Source organism: Salmo trutta, chromosome 12, assembly GCF_901001165.1.
Source record: "Salmo trutta chromosome 12, fSalTru1.1, whole genome shotgun sequence".
NCBI lineage: Eukaryota > Metazoa > Chordata > Actinopteri > Salmoniformes > Salmonidae > Salmo > Salmo trutta.
Genome location: NC_042968.1, coordinates 43,348,220 through 43,367,625, shown reverse-complemented (window position 1 = coordinate 43,367,625; position 19,406 = coordinate 43,348,220). Strand labels below are relative to the sequence as shown.

Here is a 19,406-nt window from a genome sequence, read left to right as displayed (position 1 = left end):
AGCACCTTACAGGACTGGTTTTTTGTCGTTGTTTTTGTATGTGTTTTGTTTTGGTTTCCTTCTAATAAAAGAAGATGAGTATTCATATACCCGCTGTGTTTTGGTCCACTTTTTACGACGCACCTGACAAATGTAGCATGGTGCATAGGAGAATTACCTCAGGTAAATGCGCCAGAAAAAAAATATGTGTTAAGAAAGAAAGAAAGAAAGAAAGAAAGAAAGAAAGAAAGAAAGAAAGAAAGAAAGAAAGAAAGAAAGAAAGAAAGAAAGAAAGTGATTTATTCGTAGTGGAACTGTATGAACAGCAGAATCATGTTAGAGGGAATTATATTTGGAGTAAAACTAGAATAACTAACTCCCTTTAAAACGGTTTCTAAAGTGCAAAGTGAACGTTTCAAGTTCAATAATACAACCATGGTCATTTTAATAGGAAATATAATTCAGATCTAGCGTACTGAGTTTTGGTGATGAATAACCTAGAATAAATCTCGCATTCCTTTACAGCTTTGAATGACGCTACTGCGTATGCCGACATTCTGTATGTCAGTGATTGGCATGAAGCGGTTGAGGAAAAGGAAATCAGTGTAATATACTGCAGCAGAACAGAGTTTAATCGTTTAATTTCCGCCTCGGGTTTCCCCAGGAGAAAGTGGCCTACAACTGTTACTATATAAACAGTGACAGAGGAAGCGACCATGGCACATTGAGGACAGACTCCTGCAGCCACCTGACTTTTCGTTTAAAAAGACAGTTGGAGGATGACACGGGTCAGTCTGCAGAATTAAAGCATTATGCTATTTGGAAATATATAATTTCATTATTATTTTAAATTATATTAAATTACATTGCATATGAATGGAATATGTTTAGGCCAGGTTATTATAGGCTAATGGTTTCGATGTGCCTGTCAAACGATCAAATCGTTGTTTTTTTGTTTATTTTTTGATAATCTGAGTTTTAAACTTCTGCTATGCACATTGATTATTATTATTATTTACGATCTACTTTATTATTTTATATTGTTATCGCATGAAAAACGTTTGTTTTCTTCGCCGTTTTCCAGATGTTAGTTCTTTGCATCTGCGGTTGCCTGAGTTTTGCATGGCCGTCGTCAGCAAAGAGATGTTTCAATCAGAGGCAGGTGGATCGGCGGGCTGCAAGGTTCATAATGAGCATCCACTGCTTTAGGACGGCTGTGTCTGACAGCATCCACCTGCAACGGCACTGGGACAGACAGAGCTTCCCCTGCTTCAAACTCCACACCGCGCCTGTGTCATCCGTGCAATACAACAACCGCTCTCTCTCCCCCTGGCGGTACAGGTAAGGTTCCGCACTTCAGCGTCTGTAAAAATAGCACAGTATGTACTAGCGTAATTCCAACAGCCTGGGCCTGCCACTCTGTTTGGTAACCTGAAGGATGGGACTAGGGAAATAGAACTCTCAAATGAATGGTCAGCTATGGATGGCAGGACTGACGGCCCATGATTGACATGTTTCAAACATTTTGAAGACAAACACAAAAATGGAGTAAGCCTAGGAAAAGGTCAAATAGTCACTAATAATTTAATTATGGTATTAATGGCATGTATTTTCATTTTGTTGATGCCATTCATCAAATTCAATGCATATATCTAATCAGTGGACAATTCCGATATCAGGCTATACTGTGACATCACGTTAGGCTTATTAATATCATTTCACTACATTGCTCTCTTACAGAATCGATGAGAGAGAGGACAGGATTCCCTCTAAAATCATGGTGGCTGAGTGTCTGTATGAGGGCTGCATCATCAACAAGCACGAGGACATGGAATATAACTCTGTCCCCGTGTTGGCCACTTTCACCGTGCTCCAGAAGACTGTATGCCCTGGCAACCCTCAACACTACCTGGTGACAGTAGACTCTGTTACCTTCCCTGTGGCATGCACATGTGTTGTACCCAGATAGATGGTTTCATCTCTTGGATTAGGTTAGTGTTACACACATGTCCAAAATGGAACCCTATTCCCTATGTAGTGCACTATGATCTAGGTGTCCAAAATGGAACCCTATTCCCTATGTAGTGCACTATGATCTATGTGTCCAAAATGGAACCCTATTCCCTATGTAGTGCACTATGATCTATGTGTCCAAAATGGATATGTGCCTTGGTATTGCTGCACTAGTTTTGGGTCTTTTGTTTTTTTACATGTTAAGACAGTCAGCCTTTAACAAAGAGTCCAAACTGTGCTTCTACACAGAGACACAACCTTGGATTAGATTCATTCTTATAGAGATGATATAGAATAAATAGCCATTTAGTAGTGAGATTTCTCACAAAAATAAGTTGTGTTTGTTTTAAAACTCACCTTAGGCCTTCCTGTTAAGATAAGAACTCTAGGTCTATGGCATTCTCTAAGACATCTGAAAATGAATGTCGACATGGAGCCACGTCAGTCATATTTTCTTCTTGACTTGACTTGAATATGAATGTGAATTGGACAGATCATTCAAGCACTTGGAGTTGCCATATTTACTTGTTTGGTTTGATTATGGCTGTAAAATGTCTTATGCCAGGGGTTTTCTGGAACCTGGACTTTGGTAAATTGATAAGGTAGAAATCTTAGTCTCTGTAAATTGTAAATTGATAAGGTAGAAATCATACCTGCTGTATGACTACATTGGGTATAACTGGTGGGGTATCCCACTGGTGTGTATAAATACGTTCTCTTTGTGTATCAGTCAATTAGCTATTTATCAATGGTCTTGGGGACTTAGGGATTCAACTCCTTGGTTATGCTGTTGTGTCCACTAGGTATCTCAGTAAGACTATAACTTGGCATGATGTTCGCTTTCACTGGTTGATATAATCTACTTCTGTGAACTTCAGTGGTTCAATCTGCAGTCCTCTCCCAGTGTTGTCCATCTTATAAAATCCTATCAAAGTAAACAGTATACTGTGAGCCCTCAAATGATTCTGCTAACCATTGTTTGTACTCATGTTTATATATAAAAATAATAATTATATATACATCTTTTATACAACGGGTGGGTCTAATCCTGAATGCCGATTGGTTAAAACCACATTCCAGCCGGTGTCTATTCCACAAGTTACCACCGGCTAAATCTATGACGTTAAAATGCCTATTTACTCTGTTCCATCTGACTCTGCAATCCAATGTCTCGTCAGCCCAGCCAGGCAATGTATAAACTTGATCTACACTATAAAAACAACATCTTTACATTATCTCACGTCTTTTAGACTAACATTTCGTTTTCAACATTGGAGATTTGTATAAACCTTGCTGTCTGTCTCTTTGACATTTGCAACATTGCTTCAATATTCAAATTCTCTCCAGCTGTCCCATAGTAATGAACAGTCGGGACGAGACAGACAGGCAGGCAGCGTTTCTCAGCCAGTCTAAATCATGAATCAGCTGGCATCATTTTTATGGATATAAGAAATGTCAATTGAAAAAAAGTCAAACGAAACAAAGTGCAGCTAGTTTGCAGTATTTCCAGCTTCAGTTTGAAGTGATTGTGTTGTTGGCTAGCTCCTCTGAACAACAGTGTCCTGACGAGTGAGCACATTTTCTATGTGAGGCGAAATTGCGCTTATTAGCTCATTGTTATGGATGTATCAAAATAACTGTCACTAGAAAACAGCTTAAACATATGCAAATGCAGCTACTGTTATTCTGGCTGCACTGTTTGACGTGACTAAGTTAGCCATAGTTGGCTAGCTAGCAAGCAAGGGATAAGAATGTTGCCAGCCAGTATGGCAATGGAACTTTAGAACAAATGACTGGGGTGCGTCCATAGATACAGAACAAGAAGACTGAACAACTGAGTCGCGTCTCTGGCAACCGAACCGATAGAACAAACGACCAGCCGGCTTGGGTAGCAACCCTAGATCTGTGTCGGGACTATATCTTGTGGAAATAAATTCATCAGAATAATGTTTTTAATGAAAATATATCAATCATCATTATTTGAATATGTTGGTAATCCATTGTATAAAAGTGATAATGTCCTCAAAGCCGGTGTTGGCATATTTGCCCACCCTTGACTTTGTCTCGGGCCTAACAATACCTGTGCCAATATATCCTTGGGCATTATCATTTAAATAATCTCTAAACCCAGAACTAAACCAGCGCTGGTCCCCTGGCTAGCTTCTCAATAAACTAATTCATATGCCTTATAAACATAAACCATATAATCTTGTAAACCTTCTACTGACCATACATATGAGCATGGATAGATTGTTGTAACAATAATGAGAACTACTCAAGTAGTAAATTACTCATTACGTATAGTTAAGCAGTGAAATAAAACATTTTATTCAAATAAAGTAGAAAAATAACACTCGCACACACAATTGTACCTCTGCACATTTCTTGTGGTCACGTTTCAGTACAATAACTTGTTCTTCAATGTAGATTTTTTTGGAGGGGCAGTAACTCCCAGCACCACAAAGGATATAAGACTGGAAGTGTGTCTAATCCAAATTCAGTAACATCATCATGATCATTAAACGTTTTAATCAAAGTGGAAATGCATTACAAATTCACCAGATTTACATCGTTGGCAAGAACAAAAAAACAAGGAAGTGATTGGTACATCAGTCAGTTTGTTAGTGTATGAGATCAGCAGGTAGGACCAGGTTTGTGTAGGTCTGTCCATGCGTTGACCTGGTGAGTGATACTGTATGAGATCAGCAGGTAGGACCAGGTTTGTGTAGGTCTTTCCATGCGTTGACCTGGTGAGTGATACTGTATGGGATCAGCAGGTAGGACCAGGTTTGTGTAGGTCTTTCCATGCGTTGACCTGGTGAGTGATACTGTATGGGATCAGCAGGTAGGACAAGGTTTGTGTAGGTCTTTCCATGCGTTGACCTGGTGAGTGATACTGTATGGGATCAGCAGGTAGGACCAGGTTTGTGTAGGTCTGTCCATGCGTTGACCTGGTGAGTGATATTGTATGTGATCAGCAGGTAGGACCAGGTTTGTGTAGGTCTGTCCATGCTTTGACCTGGTGAGTGATACTGTATGGGATCAGCAGGTAGGACCAGGTTTGTGTAGGTCTTTCCATGCATTGACCTGGTGAGTGATACTGTATGTGGTGGTGGCTATCAGCTGTGAGTAGGTGCAGCGGTCATAAGCCACAGGGGAAACCTGGAAGAGGTTTCCATTGGGGGGGTTAGTAGGCCGGATGCCCAGGTGTCTCATGCACAGTCCCAGATACACATCCTCTATGTAGACGGCTTTAACATGCCTGGACGCCTCCACCAGCTTCCTGGGGAGGTCTAAGGTGAAGACATAGCCCAGGCCCAGAGCATAAGGTGGATATACCGGTTCAGGAAACACCTCATTTGGAAAGTACCATTTGGAGTTAGGGTCTCTTAGAACGGCGCCCCGTCGGGCCACTAGTCCAGTTATGTAGTTCTGCTTTGGAGCGTGAAGCAGCATGTTGACCAAGGTGTTCACGTTGAGGAACATGTCTGAGTCGATCTTCATGGCGTAGGAGGCGTTGGGGCAGCGAGAGCTCAGCCACTCCATCATCACCATGGTCTTGATGGTCAGGTTTTTGTAGCTGTCTATGAAGTCACTCTGCAGCAGATCCTGGTGCTCTTTGCTCTCCTGCAGCACATTCTCCTGGAGCTGCTCTGTCTCCTCTCCACTGGGCAGTCCCAGCAGGAAGAACAGACGGACCTCTTTGCCCAGTACTTGCCTCTCACTGCCCCAAGTACTGCGGACGGCCTCACGAGCCTCCCTGTTATAGGGCGCCACTGGCACCATCAGAACCAGGAAGGGGTTCTGCTCCCGGCATTTCTCTGGTTCATCCAGGATGAAGATGTACTCTGATGGGTATTCTACATGGTATGGTCCTGGGGACACATACGGAGGAGGAGTGGCCAGATCTGCCTTGACCTCTGTGATCAGATTTGTGATGATGGTCAGTGCAGACGTGATGGAACTAGTTTCATTATGTGTTGGGTTGAGTTTGATGGCCTGTTGAGTAGAGTTGATAAGTGAAGTCTGATGATCTGTTGAATTGGCAGATGCAGTTTCATGAGCGTCTATGGTAAAATCAGTGGAGTTGAGAGAAACTACTTCGCTACTGGTGTTGACTGAACGACCATGGTATTCTGCCCACCATCTTGGGACACACTCTGCTGACTGGTGGTTGGTGAAGAACAAGATGGCCGCCACTGTGACGAGCAGGATGAGGAAACGGCAACGAAAACCAGACCAGCAGCATCTCCCACCTTCCGCCATCTCCTGACTGGGAGGAGAGAGACAGAAATGGTTAAGTCGTCCTTGTGCATCCTTGAGTTGTATGAAAAATTGGAGTCTCATCATCATCATCATGTTTCTGTGGCATTGCAGTCTTCAAAAATGATATATATTAACACAGAGCTTTCTAATAGCTTGGAACGTTCTGATTTGATTTCTAGCCATAGACTCAACAATGGTGCAATTTTAACTCCTGGAATGATAATTAGTTTGATGTTAAAACAAAAAAGCAGAACAGACTTCTGAATTGCATGTTATCACATAGATTTGTCTTCTCTCATTGATCGAGACAGAAGAGTGGCATTCAAAGCGATGCTTGATTTCTGAGTCAATCAAATGAGGTGCAGCCCTTTGGGGTGGACACCCACCAGTCTCGATCAACGAGATAAGACACAGATACTCTAAGATTTTTTAAATTTATTTCACCTTTATTTAACCAGGTAGGCCAGTTGAGAACAAGTTCTCATTTACAACTGCGACCTGGCCAAGATAAAGCAAAGCAGTGCAACACAAACAACAACACAGAGTTACACATGGAATAAACAAATATACAGTCAATAACACAATAGAAAAAAATCTATATACAGTTTGTGCAAATGAGGTAAGATTAGGGAGGTAAGGCAATAAATAGGCCGTAGTGGCGAAGTAATTACAATTTAGGAATTAAACACTGGAGTGATAGATGTGCAGAAGATGAATGTGCAAGGAGAGATACTGGGGTGCAAAAGAGCAAAAAATAACAATATGGGGATGAGGTAGTTGGATGGGCTATTTACAGATGGGCTATGTACAGGTGCAATGATCTGTGAGCTGCTCTGACAGCTGATGCTTAACGTTAGTAAGGGTGATATGAGTCTCCAGCTTCAGTGATTTTTGCAAGTCGTTCCAGTCATTGGCAGCAGAGAACTGGAAGGAAAGGCGGCCAATTGAGGAATTGGCTTTGGTGGTGACAGGTGAAATATACCTGCTGGAGCACGTGCTACGGTTGGGTGCTGCTATGGTGACCAGTGAGCTGAGATAAGGCGGGGCTTTACCTAGCAAAGACTTGTAGATGACCTGGAGCCAGTGGGTTTGGTGACAAATATGAAGCGAGGGCCAGCCAACAAGAGCATACAGGTCACAGTGGTGGGTAGTATATGGGGCTTTAGTGACAAAACGGATGGCACTGTGATAGACTGCATCCAATTTGCTGAGTAGAGTGTTGGAGGCTATTTTGTAAATGACATCGCCGAAGTCGAGGATTGGTAGGTTAGTCAGTTTTACGAGGGTATGTTTGGCAGTATGAGTGAAGGATGCTTTGTTGTGAAATAGGAAGCCGATTCTAGATTTAATTTTGGAATGGAGATGTTTGATGTGAGTCTGGAAGGAGAGTTTACAGTCTAACCAGACACCTAGGTCTTTATAGTTGTCCACATATTCTAAAGATGGCGGAGTATACATTGTTGGATTACTTTATGGTGGAAACATTTATTTTAATAACAGCACATTTTCTAAATTTAAACTAGCCATGGGAGTTAAGAAGACACCGGTAACTTCCAAATGGAGAACAAAGTACTGTATCACCAAGTAAAGGTTAGTGAAGAAAATCCTGATTACGGAGGGACAACAGCTGGTGCACCACCTCAGGCACTGGACAACAGCTGGTGCACCACTTCAGGCACTGGACAACAGCTGGTGCACCACCTCAGGCACTGGACAACAGCTGGTGCACACACCTCAGGCACTGGACAACAGCTGGTGCACCACCTCAGGCACTGGACAACAGCTGGTGCACCACCTCAGGCACTGGACAACAGCTGGTGCACCACCTCAGGCACTGGACAACAGCTGGTGCACCACCTCAGGCACTGGACAACAGCTGGTGCCACCACCTCAGGCACTGGACAACAGCTGGTGCACCATCCTCAGGCTGGACAACAGCTGGTGCACCACCTCAGGCACTGGACAACAGCTGTGGCACCACCTCAGGCACGGACAACAGCTGGTGCACCACCTCAGGCACTGGACAACAGCTGGTGCACCACCCTCAGGCACTGACAACAGCTGGTGCACACCTCAGGCACTGGACAACAGCTGGTGCACCACCTCAGGCCTGGACAACAGCTGGTGCAGCATCCACCTCAGGCACTGCACCACCTCAGGCACTGGACAACAGCTGGTGCACCACCTCAGGCACTGGACAACAGCTGGTGCACCACCTCAGGCACTGGACAACAGCTGGTGCACCACCTCAGGCACTGGACAACAGCTGGTGCACCACCTCAGGCACTGGACAACAGCTGGTGCACCACCTCAGGCACTGGACAACAGCTGGTGCACCACCTCAGGCACTGGACAACAGCTGGTGCACCACCTCAGGCACTGGACAACAGCTGGTGCACCACCTCAGGCACTGGACAACAGCTGGTGCACCACCTCAGGCACTGGACAACAGCTGGTGCACCACCTCAGGCACTGGACAACAGCTGGTGCACCACCTCAGGCACTGGACAACAGCTGGTGCACCACCTCAGGCACTGGACAACAGCTGGTGCACCACCTCAGGCACTGGACAACAGCTGGTGCACCACCTCAGGCACTGGACAACAGCTGGTGCACACCTCAGGCACTGGACAACAGCTGGTGCACACCTCAGGCACTGGACAACAGCTGGTGCACCACTTCAGGCACTGGACAACAGCTGGTGCACCACCTCAGGCACTGGACAACAGCTGGTGCACCACCTCAGGCACTGGACAACAGCTGGTGCACCACCTCAGGCACTGGACAACAGCTGGTGCACCACCTCAGGCACTGGACAACAGCTGGTGCACCACCTCAGGCACTGGACAACAGCTGGTGCACCACCTCAGGCACTGGACAACAGCTGGTGCACCACCTCAGGCACTGGACAACAGCTGGTGCACCACCTCAGGCACTGGACAACAGCTGGTGCACCACCTCAGGCACTGGACAACAGCTGGTGCACCACCTCAGGCACTGGACAACAGCTGGTGCACCACTTCAGGCACTGGACAACAGCTGGTGCACCACCTCAGGCACTGGACAACAGCTGGTGCACCACCTCAGGCACTGGACAACAGCTGGTGCACCACCTCAGGCACTGGACAACAGCTGGTGCACCACCTCAGGCACTGGACAACAGCTGGTGCACCACCTCAGGCACTGGACAACAGCTGGTGCACCACCTCAGGCACTGGACAACAGCTGGTGCACCACCTCAGGCACTGGACAACAGCTGGTGCACCACCTCAGGCACTGGACAACAGCTGTGCACCACCTCAGCCACTGGACAACAGCTGGTGCACCACCTCAGGCACTGGACAACAGCTGGTGCACCACCTCAGGCACTGGACAACAGCTGGTGCACCACCTCAGGCACTGGACAACAGCTGGTGCACCACCTCAGGCACTGGACAACAGCTGGTGCACCACCTCAGGCACTGGACAACAGCTGGTGCACCACTTCAGGCACTGGACAACAGCTGGTGCACCACCTCAGGCACTGGACAACAGCTGGTGCACCACCTCAGGCACTGGACAACAGCTGGTGCACCACCTCAGGCACTGGACAACAGCTGGTGCACCACCTCAGGCACTGGACAACAGCTGGTGCACCACCTCAGGCACTGGACAACAGCTGGTGCACCACTTCAGACAAGCTTTAGTTCTACCAGAGGTTCCTCTTTACAAGGCTAGTCATCACATAGATTGAACACCTCACTCAGAACTCCACAATTGTATTACTTTGAATTTAAATACATCAAACTATAGAAAAAACAGATGGGATGAAACATGAAAATACATCTACCTTCTTCCTCCTTTCTTAGTGCCATCTTCCACCATGTTGGAGCTCTATCTAGCCGGGGATGGCTTCCAAGTTTAGGTAATCCCACCTTGGTCAACTCTTGTTTTGTCATACAATAAATACATGTGTATATTGGGGGGGTTAATATGATTTGTATACGATGTGTCAATTTCATGCTGTTAACCTGCCCCTTTATGTGTGTGTGTGAACCATAGAGATAGATAGAGCACTCTAGTTACCCAAAACGTCAATTTTAGCATGGGCAGCGCCATTGAGGACTTTCACCATTTTGAAGTTGTCAACTAGGTGGAATTTCCTATGGGTTAAGGAAGAATCATATAATTCCATCCACGTCAGCAGGAGGGATCAGCAAATATTCCATAACTGCAGCTGGCAGTAAATCACCAAGCTTGGCTTTATACCTGTTCAAACAACACCCTCCAGGGGACAGTATGCACCCTTTCAGTTTGTTAACCAACTCATAGAAGTAACAGAAGAGGATAATTGACTACTTCAGTATGGAGATGGCTTCAATGGCGCTGCCCATGCTCTCATAGACTCCATAATGGGACAGATGCGAGGTTGCATCCTCTAACTGTCTCTATGGTGTGAGCCCAACTCATGTTCAGTTGTTTCTGAGTGGACACACCTGTGTTAGGTCCTTTATAATGAGGGATGTACGTGTCACAGGTGTGACCAATTTGCATGTTTAAAAAATCAAGCCTTTCTATTGGATAATTGTTGGATCATGCGAGTCAAACTTTGTTATATTTAAACCCCTGTGCGTTTGTGTTTCAGGCAGCCGCCCACAGGAAGTCATGTAGTCCATAGGCTTGGGTGGATAGGCTTGGGTGGATAGGCTTGGGTGGATAGGCTTGGGTGGATAGGCTTGGGTGGATAGGCTTGGGTGGATAGGCTTGTTTTGGCGAGTGCATGGGCTCATGGCTTGGGTTGATGGGCTCATGGCTTGGGTTGATGGGCTCATGGCTTGGGTTGATGGGCTCATGGCTTGGGTTGATGGGCTCATGGCTTGGGTTGATGAGCTCATGGCTTGGGTTGATGAGCGCGTGGCTCATGGCTTGGGTTGATGGGCGTGTGGTTCATGGCTTGGGTTGATGGGCGTGTGGCTCATGGCTTGGGTTGATGAGCGTGTGGCTCATGGCTTGGGTTGATGAGCTATGGCTTGGGTTGATGAGCGCGTGGCTCATGGCTTGGGTTGATGGGCGTGTGGCTCATGGCTTGGGTTGATGAGCGTGTGGCTCATGACGCTGAGTGATTAGATGAATGAGAAGCATTAGTATGGACACCTTCCTGCTGGATCTATGTGTACGACATCGTGGTCCGGTTCCCACCAATATCCAGCAACTTCACACAGCCATTAAAGAGGAGTAGGACAACATTCCACAGGCCACAATCAACATCCTGATCAACTTTATGCAAAGAAGAAATGGTGGTCACACCAGATATTGACTGGTTTTCTGATCCATGCCCCACTTTTTTTTAAGGTATCTATGACCAGCAGATGTAAACCTTTATTCTCAGATATGTGAAGGCCATAGATTAGGGCCGAATGCATTTATTTCAATTGACTGATTTCTTGCCTATGCTGCTCGGTCATCGCACATCCATATTTATATGTATATATTCTTATTCCATTCTTTACTTAGATATGTGTGTATTAGGTAGTTTGTTATGGAATTGTTAGATATTACTGCACTGTCGGAACTGAAGCACAAGCATTTCGCTACACATGCAATAACATCTGCTAACCATGTGTATGTGACCAATAACATCTGCTAACCATGTGTATGTGACCAATAACATCTGCTAACCATGTGTATGTGACCAATAACATCTGCTAACCATGTGACCAATAACATCTGCTAACCATGTGACCAATAACATCTGCTAACCATGTGACCAATAACATCTGCTAACCATGTGACCAGTAACATTTGATTAATTTATTTCAATTGACTGATTTCCTTATGTAACTCTAAATAATCTTTGAAGTTGTTGAACTTATTTGTTAAGTGTATGTTTAGATACTGTACCAGTCAAAAGGTTTAGAACACCTACTCATTCTAGGGTTTTTATTTGTATTATTTTCAACATTGTAGAATAATAGTGAAGACATCAAAACTATGAAAGAACACATATGGAATCATGTAGTAACCAAAAAAGTGTTAAACAAATCAAAATATGAGACTCTTCAAAGTAGCCACCCTTTGCCTTGATGACATCTTTACAAACGCTTAGCATTCTCTCAACCAGCTTCATGAGGTAGTGACCTGGATTGTATTTCAATTAACAGGTGTCTTCAGTAGTTGAACATGTTATTACTCCAACCTTGTGAAAGTGACAAACTGACACGTTTTCTTTCAAAACAACTTTATATGGAAGGAGTACCTCTGGTTTGACAGCCTGCACAATCGCAGTTCGGCGTGACACGACCATTTGACCCGAAGACGTTTTCTATGCATGAGCTTAACTAGCCAAAGTCTCCATGACAAGCGGGATTGAGGATTTCTATTGGAGAAGCAGTTTCTGCCTGTCTTCATACTGTACTGTCTATGTTTTATAGAGGAGGAGCCAGTACCCAAATTCCCCCAAAATGTGCCGTTACAGCGCCCCCAAGTCAAGCTGTGTCTGTGTGTAAGTGAATTAACTCCTTAGTCATGCTGTTATGTCTCCACTAGGTGTCTCTGTAAGTAGAACTTGACATGATGTTCACACTAGGCTGTCATTGTAATACTGCATTTATTAACATATCTAAAGCTATTGCAAAGAATGACATGATTACGCTATAGATAAGCTATAAATATATTTAATTGACCTTTATGCGGTTGCCACCAGTTATATGTTTATGAAATGTTTATAGTGTGATGAATGCGTTATGGATAAGTCATAGGGAATGGTTACTTCTGTAAACTTGAGTGGTTCAATCTGCTGTCCTGTTGTAACTTGCTCTCCCAGTGTTGTCCATCTTAAATCCTATCGAGGTAAACTATATACTGTGAGCCCTCCAATGATTCTGTTAACCACTGTATCTGGAGGCGAAACACACACCTGTTTAGGGGAGGTGCTGGCTAGCAGAGTAGAACACCTGGTTAGGGGAGGTGCTGGCTAGCAGAGTAGAACACCTGGTTAGGGGAGGTGCTGGCTAGCAGAGTAGAACACCTGGTTAGGGGAGGTGCTGGCTAGCAGAGTAGAACACCTGTTTAGGTCTTTATAAACATAAACCATATAATCTTGTAAACCTTCTACTGACCATACATAACTATGAGCATGGATAGATTGTTGTAACAATAATGATAACTACTCAAGTTGTAAAACTAATCTTTATATACAGACAGTATAGCCTTAAAATTACATTATTCAATAGAATAAATACAGTAGAAAAATATAAGTAACTCCTGAACACAAGATTGTACCTGAGCTCATGTGTTGTGGTCGATGTTTCAGTACAATACCTTTTTGATATCCCCCTTTCCCTTTTCCTACAATGTTATATCAAGGGTGGCTGCCATCCTCCAGGATAGCTACTGGTTGTGCAGGGTTTTATTCCAGCCCTGCTCTAATCACGCTGTAGCCTAAACATCAGCCCTGGTCTAAACACACTGTAACCTAAACATCAGCCCCAGTCTAACCCCACTATAGCCTAAACATCAGCCCTGGTCTAAACACACTGTAGCCTAAACATCAGCCCCAGTCTAACCCCACTATAGCCTAAACATCAGCTCTGGTCTAAACACACTGTAGCCTAACATCAGCCCTAGTCTAAACACACTGTAGCCTAAACATCAGCCCCAGTCTAACCCCACTATAGCCTAAACATCAGCCCTGGTCTAAACACACTGTAGCCTAAACATCAGCCCCAGTCTAACCCCACTATAGCCTAAACATCAGCTCTGGTCTAAACACACTGTAACCTAAACATCAGCCCCAGTCTAACCCCACTATAGCCTAAACATCAGCTCTGGTCTAAACACACTGTAACCTAAACATCAGCCCCAGTCTAACCCCACTATAGCCTAAACATCAGCTCTGGTCTAAACACACTGTAACCTCAACATCAACCCCAGTCTAATCACACTGTAGCCTAAACATCAGCCCTGGTCTAGACACACCGTAGCCTAACATCAGCCCTGGTCTAATTACACTGTAGCCTAAACATCATCTGTGCAACAGGCCTTTGGGCAGATAAATATTGGTTTGTGTGTTTTAACTCTCTTCTAATCCAAGTTCAGTAACATCCTCATAATCAGTATTAAAACATTTTAATCAAAGTGGAAATGCATTACTGTAAGGGGTGCGTACTGGCGGCAGAGAAGTCAGACGCAGGAGAGCAAAAACGGTGTTTCCAACGCTACAGTTTAATAATAAAAACCACCGGAAAACAGAACAATCAATAAATGGGTACATAACCCGACACACACCAGACATAACATGCACAAGCATTTACAATAAACAATACCGGACAAGGACATGGGGGGAACAGAGAGTTAAATACACAACATGTAATTGATGAGATTGAAACCAGGTGTGTGGGAAGACAAGACAAAACAAATGGAAAATGAAAGGTGGATCGACGATGGCTAGAAGACCGGTGACGCCGAACGTCGCCCGAACAAGGAGAGGGACCGACTTCGGAGGAAGTTGTGACAATTACATATTCACCAGATTACATCTCTGGCAAGAACGAAGGAGGAAGTGATAGGTACGCCTTAGTGTGCCGTCTTAGCTGTCTTCAATGCAGTTGGCACAAACTCTCAGGCAAACCACATTCCCTCTGCCCTGCGTTGTGCAAAATGAATGCAAGGTAGCATCTCTTCCTGATGGCTCGACTTAACCACATAATAAACGCTACAACTCATACAAAGCTACTTCATTTTGGGACATTTGACTTGTGACTTTGGGGATAGTGTCTGGTCTACTATTCTACTGACTTTACAGCCAAAGCCTTCACAGTTCCCCTTAACTTATTTCCGTCACTAACTGATACAGATCTGCTATCTATTTAATCACTCTGTCACAGAGAATTTTCCTTTTAAAAAGGCTTCTAAAGATTGTAATTTCGAACTTGATATGCCCTCACGAAAAATGTATCAACCCCTACATCAAATTGTGTTAACTATAATACACATAATACAGGTCCTGTTGCTGCAGGATTATTTTCCTGCTGTTAGAAGCAGGATCACATTAAGATAGCAAATTGTAACAGGTTACAGATGCACTCTGGGAAAGGGCAAAGCTGATTATTAAGTGCAATGCAACGACTGTGTTTAGACTTTTGACCATCAGATCAGCTCTGAAAAAGATATGGTTGTTCAAATTAACAATTAGTGGAAAAAAGATCAGAATTGGGCTGCCTGTCTAAACACAGCCAACTAGTCTCTATTACGATAAACCCGTTTTACTTGTTCTGGGTATCTGCTGCTTCAGTGTAGTACACACATTCACCACAGACAGATCCAACGCATTGCATCCATTTCTTAGTCCTGTCCAGTCCATCACCATGTCCATATTAGGCAGATAACTGCTGCTCTCAGTCTTTGTTAAAAAAAGGCTTTTGAATCAAAAACCGGTGTATCAAGGTGTCTGCCTTGGTTAAGAGATAAATAACATTCTCCCAGAGGACATAACGTGGAGAAACTGGTCCTTCAGGGTGTTAATGTTCTTCACCAAGGTATACAGTGCCTTTGGAAAGTATTCAGACCCTTAACGCTGTACTTTGTTGAAACACCTTTGGCAGTGATTACAGCATTGAGTCTTCTTGGATATGATGCTACAAGCTTGGCACACCTGTATTTGGGGAGTTTCTCTTATTCTTCTCTGCAGAGCCTCTCAAGCTCTGTCAGGTTGGATGGGGAGCGTTGCTGCACAGCTATTTTCAGATCTATCCAGAAATGTACTGTATATCCTTTCCCCATCCCTTAGAGGCATCACCTTCTTTGTTTTCTGTTTGTTAGTTAGTTAGCGTATGAACAAACAACGAGGAAGTGATTGGTACATCAGTCAGTTTGTTAGTGTATGGGATCAGCAGGGAGGACCAGGTTTGTGTAGGTCTGTCCATGCGTTGACCTGGTGAGTGAAACTGTATGAGATCAGCAGGTAGGACCAGGTTTGTGTAGGTCTTTCCATGCGTTGACCTGGTGAGTGATACTGTATGTGGTGGTGGCTATCAGCTGTGAGTAGGTGCAGCGGTCATAAGCCACAGGGAAAACCTGGAAAAGGTTTCCATTGGGGGGGTCAGTAGGCCGGATGCCCAGGTGTCTCATACACAGTCCCAGATACACATCCTCTATGTAGACGGCTTTAACATGCCTGGACGCCTCCACCAGCTTCCTGGGGAGGTCTAAGGTGAAGACATAGCCCAGGCCCAGAGCGTAAGGTGGGTATACTGGTTCAGGAAACACCTCATTTGGAAGGTACCATTTGGAGTTAGGGTCTCTTAGAACCGCGCCCCATTGGGCCACTAGTCCAGTCTGGTAGTTCTGCTTTGGAGCGTGAAGCAGCATGTTGACCAAGGTGTTCACGTTGAGGAACATGTCTGAGTCGATCTTCATGGCGTAGGAGGCGTTGGGGCAGCGAGAGCTCAGCCACTCCATCATCACCATGGTCTTGATGGTCAGGTTTTTGTAGCTGTCTATGAAGTCACTCTGCAGCAGATCCTGGTGCTCTTTGCTCTCCTGCAGCACATTCTCCTGGAGCTGCTCTGTCTCCTCTCCACTGGGCAGTCCCAGCAGGAAGAACAGACGGACCTCTTTGCCCAGTACCTGCCTCTCACTGCCCCAAGTACTGCGGACGGCCTCACGAGCCTCCCTGTTATATGGCGCCACTGGCACCATCAGAACCAGGAAGGGGTTCTGCTCCCGGCATTTCTCTGGTTCATCCAGGATGAAGATGTACTCTGATGGGTATTCTACATGGTATGGTCCTGGGGACACATACGGAGGAGGAGTGGCCAGATCTGCCTTGACCTCTGTGATCAGATTAGTGATGATGGTCAGTGCAGACGTGATGGAACTAGTTTCATTATGTGTTGGGTTGAGTTTGATGGCCTGTTGAGTAGAGTTGATAAGTGAAGTCTGATGATCTGTTGAATTGGCAGATGCAGTTTCATGAGCGTCTATGGTAAAATCAGTGGAGTTGAGAGAAACTACTTCGTTACTGGTCTTGGTAGAACCAGATCTGCTAGCTGAACCACCACGGAATTCTGCCCACCATTTTGAGGCCATGTCTAGTGAAGGAACCCACTCTACTGACCGATCGCCGAAGTAGAAGAAGACCGTTGCTATGAGGAGCAGGATGAGGAAACAGCAACGGAAACGTGACCACCCGCAGTATCTCCTGCCTTCCGCCATCTCTTTACTGGGAGGAGAGAGAGAGAGAGAGAGAGAAACAGAAATCACATTTTATTTGTCACGTACAGTTTCCAGCAGGTATAAAAGGTTCTGTGAAATGTCTGTGTGCTTGCTGCCTCAACATAGCAGGGCAATAATCCAGATCAATAATAATCAAGTCAAATAAAAAATAACAAGTAATTAGAAGGTAATACACTTATATGTACCGTATGTACCTTATAATAGTGACATATCTACATATTCATACTGTATATACATTATATTAGTGACATATCTACATATTCATACAGTATATGCATTATATTAGTGACATATCTACATATTCATACTGTATATACATTATATTAGTGACATATCTACATATTCATACAGTATATGCATTATATTAGTGACATATCTACATATTCATACTGTATATACATTATATTAGTGACATATCTACATATTGTAAATGAGAACTTGTTCTCAACTTGCCTACCTGGTTAAATAAAGGTGAAATAAATAAATAAATATTCATACTGTATATACATTATATTTTGTGACATATCTACATATTCATACAGTATATGCATTATATTAGTGACATATCTACATATTCATACATACTTTGATTAATGTGATGGTCTGGCTTGCCTTGTTAAATAAATAAATACAGAATCCTTTGATTTGACATTTGTTTGGAAAGAGGAATGGAACGAGACCATACCTTCCTCGCATAGGACTCTGGTCAAAAGTAGTGCACTATGTAGGGAATAGGGTGCTATAGTGCAGTCAAGGCTGGTTTATAAATGTTGGTATGAAAATGTCCATGTAGCTATATAGTAGTTTGACATTGTAACATTTATCTTGTATTTATTTCTAGAGCAGGGATGTATTGTAAATTCTAATGTTCACAACCCTAATATCCTTCTTCTCCTTCGATTGTTCTAAAATAATATGTGATTCATTTCTGCCTGATATGTAGAGGTTCCTTGTAAAAGACATATTGGTCTCAATGGGACTCAATTGTCAACAACGGTGCATTTTAACTCGTGGAATGATAAGTAGTTTGAGGTTAAAATAAAAGCAGAACAGCTTGCTTCCTTGTCTGTACCTGAGCTGAGCATTGAGAACCAAGCAACGTCCTACATGTGAACTTAAGTTACTGTTAAAACACCTGTGTTCCATGGGTACAATGCCGTTCTATAGAATTCCTTCAGTATGACTGTTTCAATACTTTTAGTTTGAATACATCAAACTACAGTAAAACAATAGATGGGACAAAACATAAATACACCTACCTTCTTCCGCCTTTCTTAGTGCCATCTTCCACCATGTTGGATATATATCTAGCTGGGGATGGCTTCCACGTTTAGATAATCCCACCTCGGTCAACTCTTGTTGTGTCATACTCATGCAGGCAGGTAGGCAGGTTTAGGTAGTCCAAACCTCAGTCAATTCATGTTGTATCATACAACTACATGTAATGGTAGAAGGCAGCCGTGGCCAAAGGTTGCTTCTGCTCCACCAGTATTTCCAGTTTGTTAACTCTCCTGGACTAAATGATAAGGAAAACCGTTCCCACCTGGGGTAAGGTGAATGTGCCACTAGTTAGGGTGTGGCTTAACTGGCTCCCTACTCCCTATAGAGGACAAGGCTCCCTACTCCCTATAGAGGACATGGCTCCCTACTCCCTATAGATGACAAGGCTCCCTACTCCCTATATAGAGGACAAGGGACCCAACACCCTTGGTCTTTTACCAAATAGGGCTATCTTCTGTATACCACCTCTACCTTGTCACAACACAACTGATTGGCTCAAACGCATTAAGAAGGAAAGAAATTACACAAATGTACTTTTTACAAGGCACACCTGTTAATTGAAATGCATTCCAGGTGACTACCTCATGAAGCTGGTTGAGAGAATGCCAAGAGTGTGCAAAGCTGTCATCAAGGCAAAGGGTGGCTACTTTGAA

At 44.1% G+C, this 19,406-nt stretch overlaps 1 protein-coding gene across 4 annotated transcripts; it reads right to left on the bottom strand.

Annotated features, from left to right (window-relative positions):
* Positions 1-4,296: 4,296 nt before the first annotated feature.
* Positions 4,297-19,015, bottom strand: LOC115203589 (beta-1,3-galactosyltransferase 2). 4 transcript variants are annotated; one of them, XM_029768383.1, is made up of 4 exons: positions 18,732-19,015; positions 17,247-17,458; positions 5,049-6,089; positions 4,297-4,912 (listed from the first exon to the last, which is right to left on the bottom strand). In XM_029768383.1, exons 1-4 carry the CDS (start codon positions 18,764-18,766, stop codon positions 4,899-4,901), a joined length of 1,302 nt encoding a protein of 433 aa, XP_029624243.1. In that variant the 5' UTR covers positions 18,767-19,015; the 3' UTR covers positions 4,297-4,898. The 4 variants fall into 4 exon arrangements, with proteins under 4 accessions (XP_029624243.1, XP_029624242.1, XP_029624241.1 ...); XM_029768382.1 differs by having other exon boundaries at positions 4,297-6,089; XM_029768381.1 differs by lacking the exon at positions 5,049-6,089 and having other exon boundaries at positions 4,297-4,925; positions 16,219-17,458; positions 18,732-19,014.
* Between the last annotated feature and the right edge of the window lie 391 nt (positions 19,016-19,406).

Coding starts and splice junctions, on each gene's coding strand:
- LOC115203589 (XM_029768382.1), bottom strand. CDS start 18,766: ATGGTGGAAGATGGCACTAAGAAAGGCGGAAGAAG. Junction 17,459..18,731: donor ACTAAGAAAGGCGGAAGAAG/GTAGGTGTATTT, acceptor CTCTCCTCCCAG/TAAAGAGATGGCGGAAGGCA. Junction 6,090..17,246: donor CAAGACCAGTAACGAAGTAG/TTTCTCTCAACT, acceptor GTAGCGAAGTAG/TTTCTCTCAACTCCACTGAT.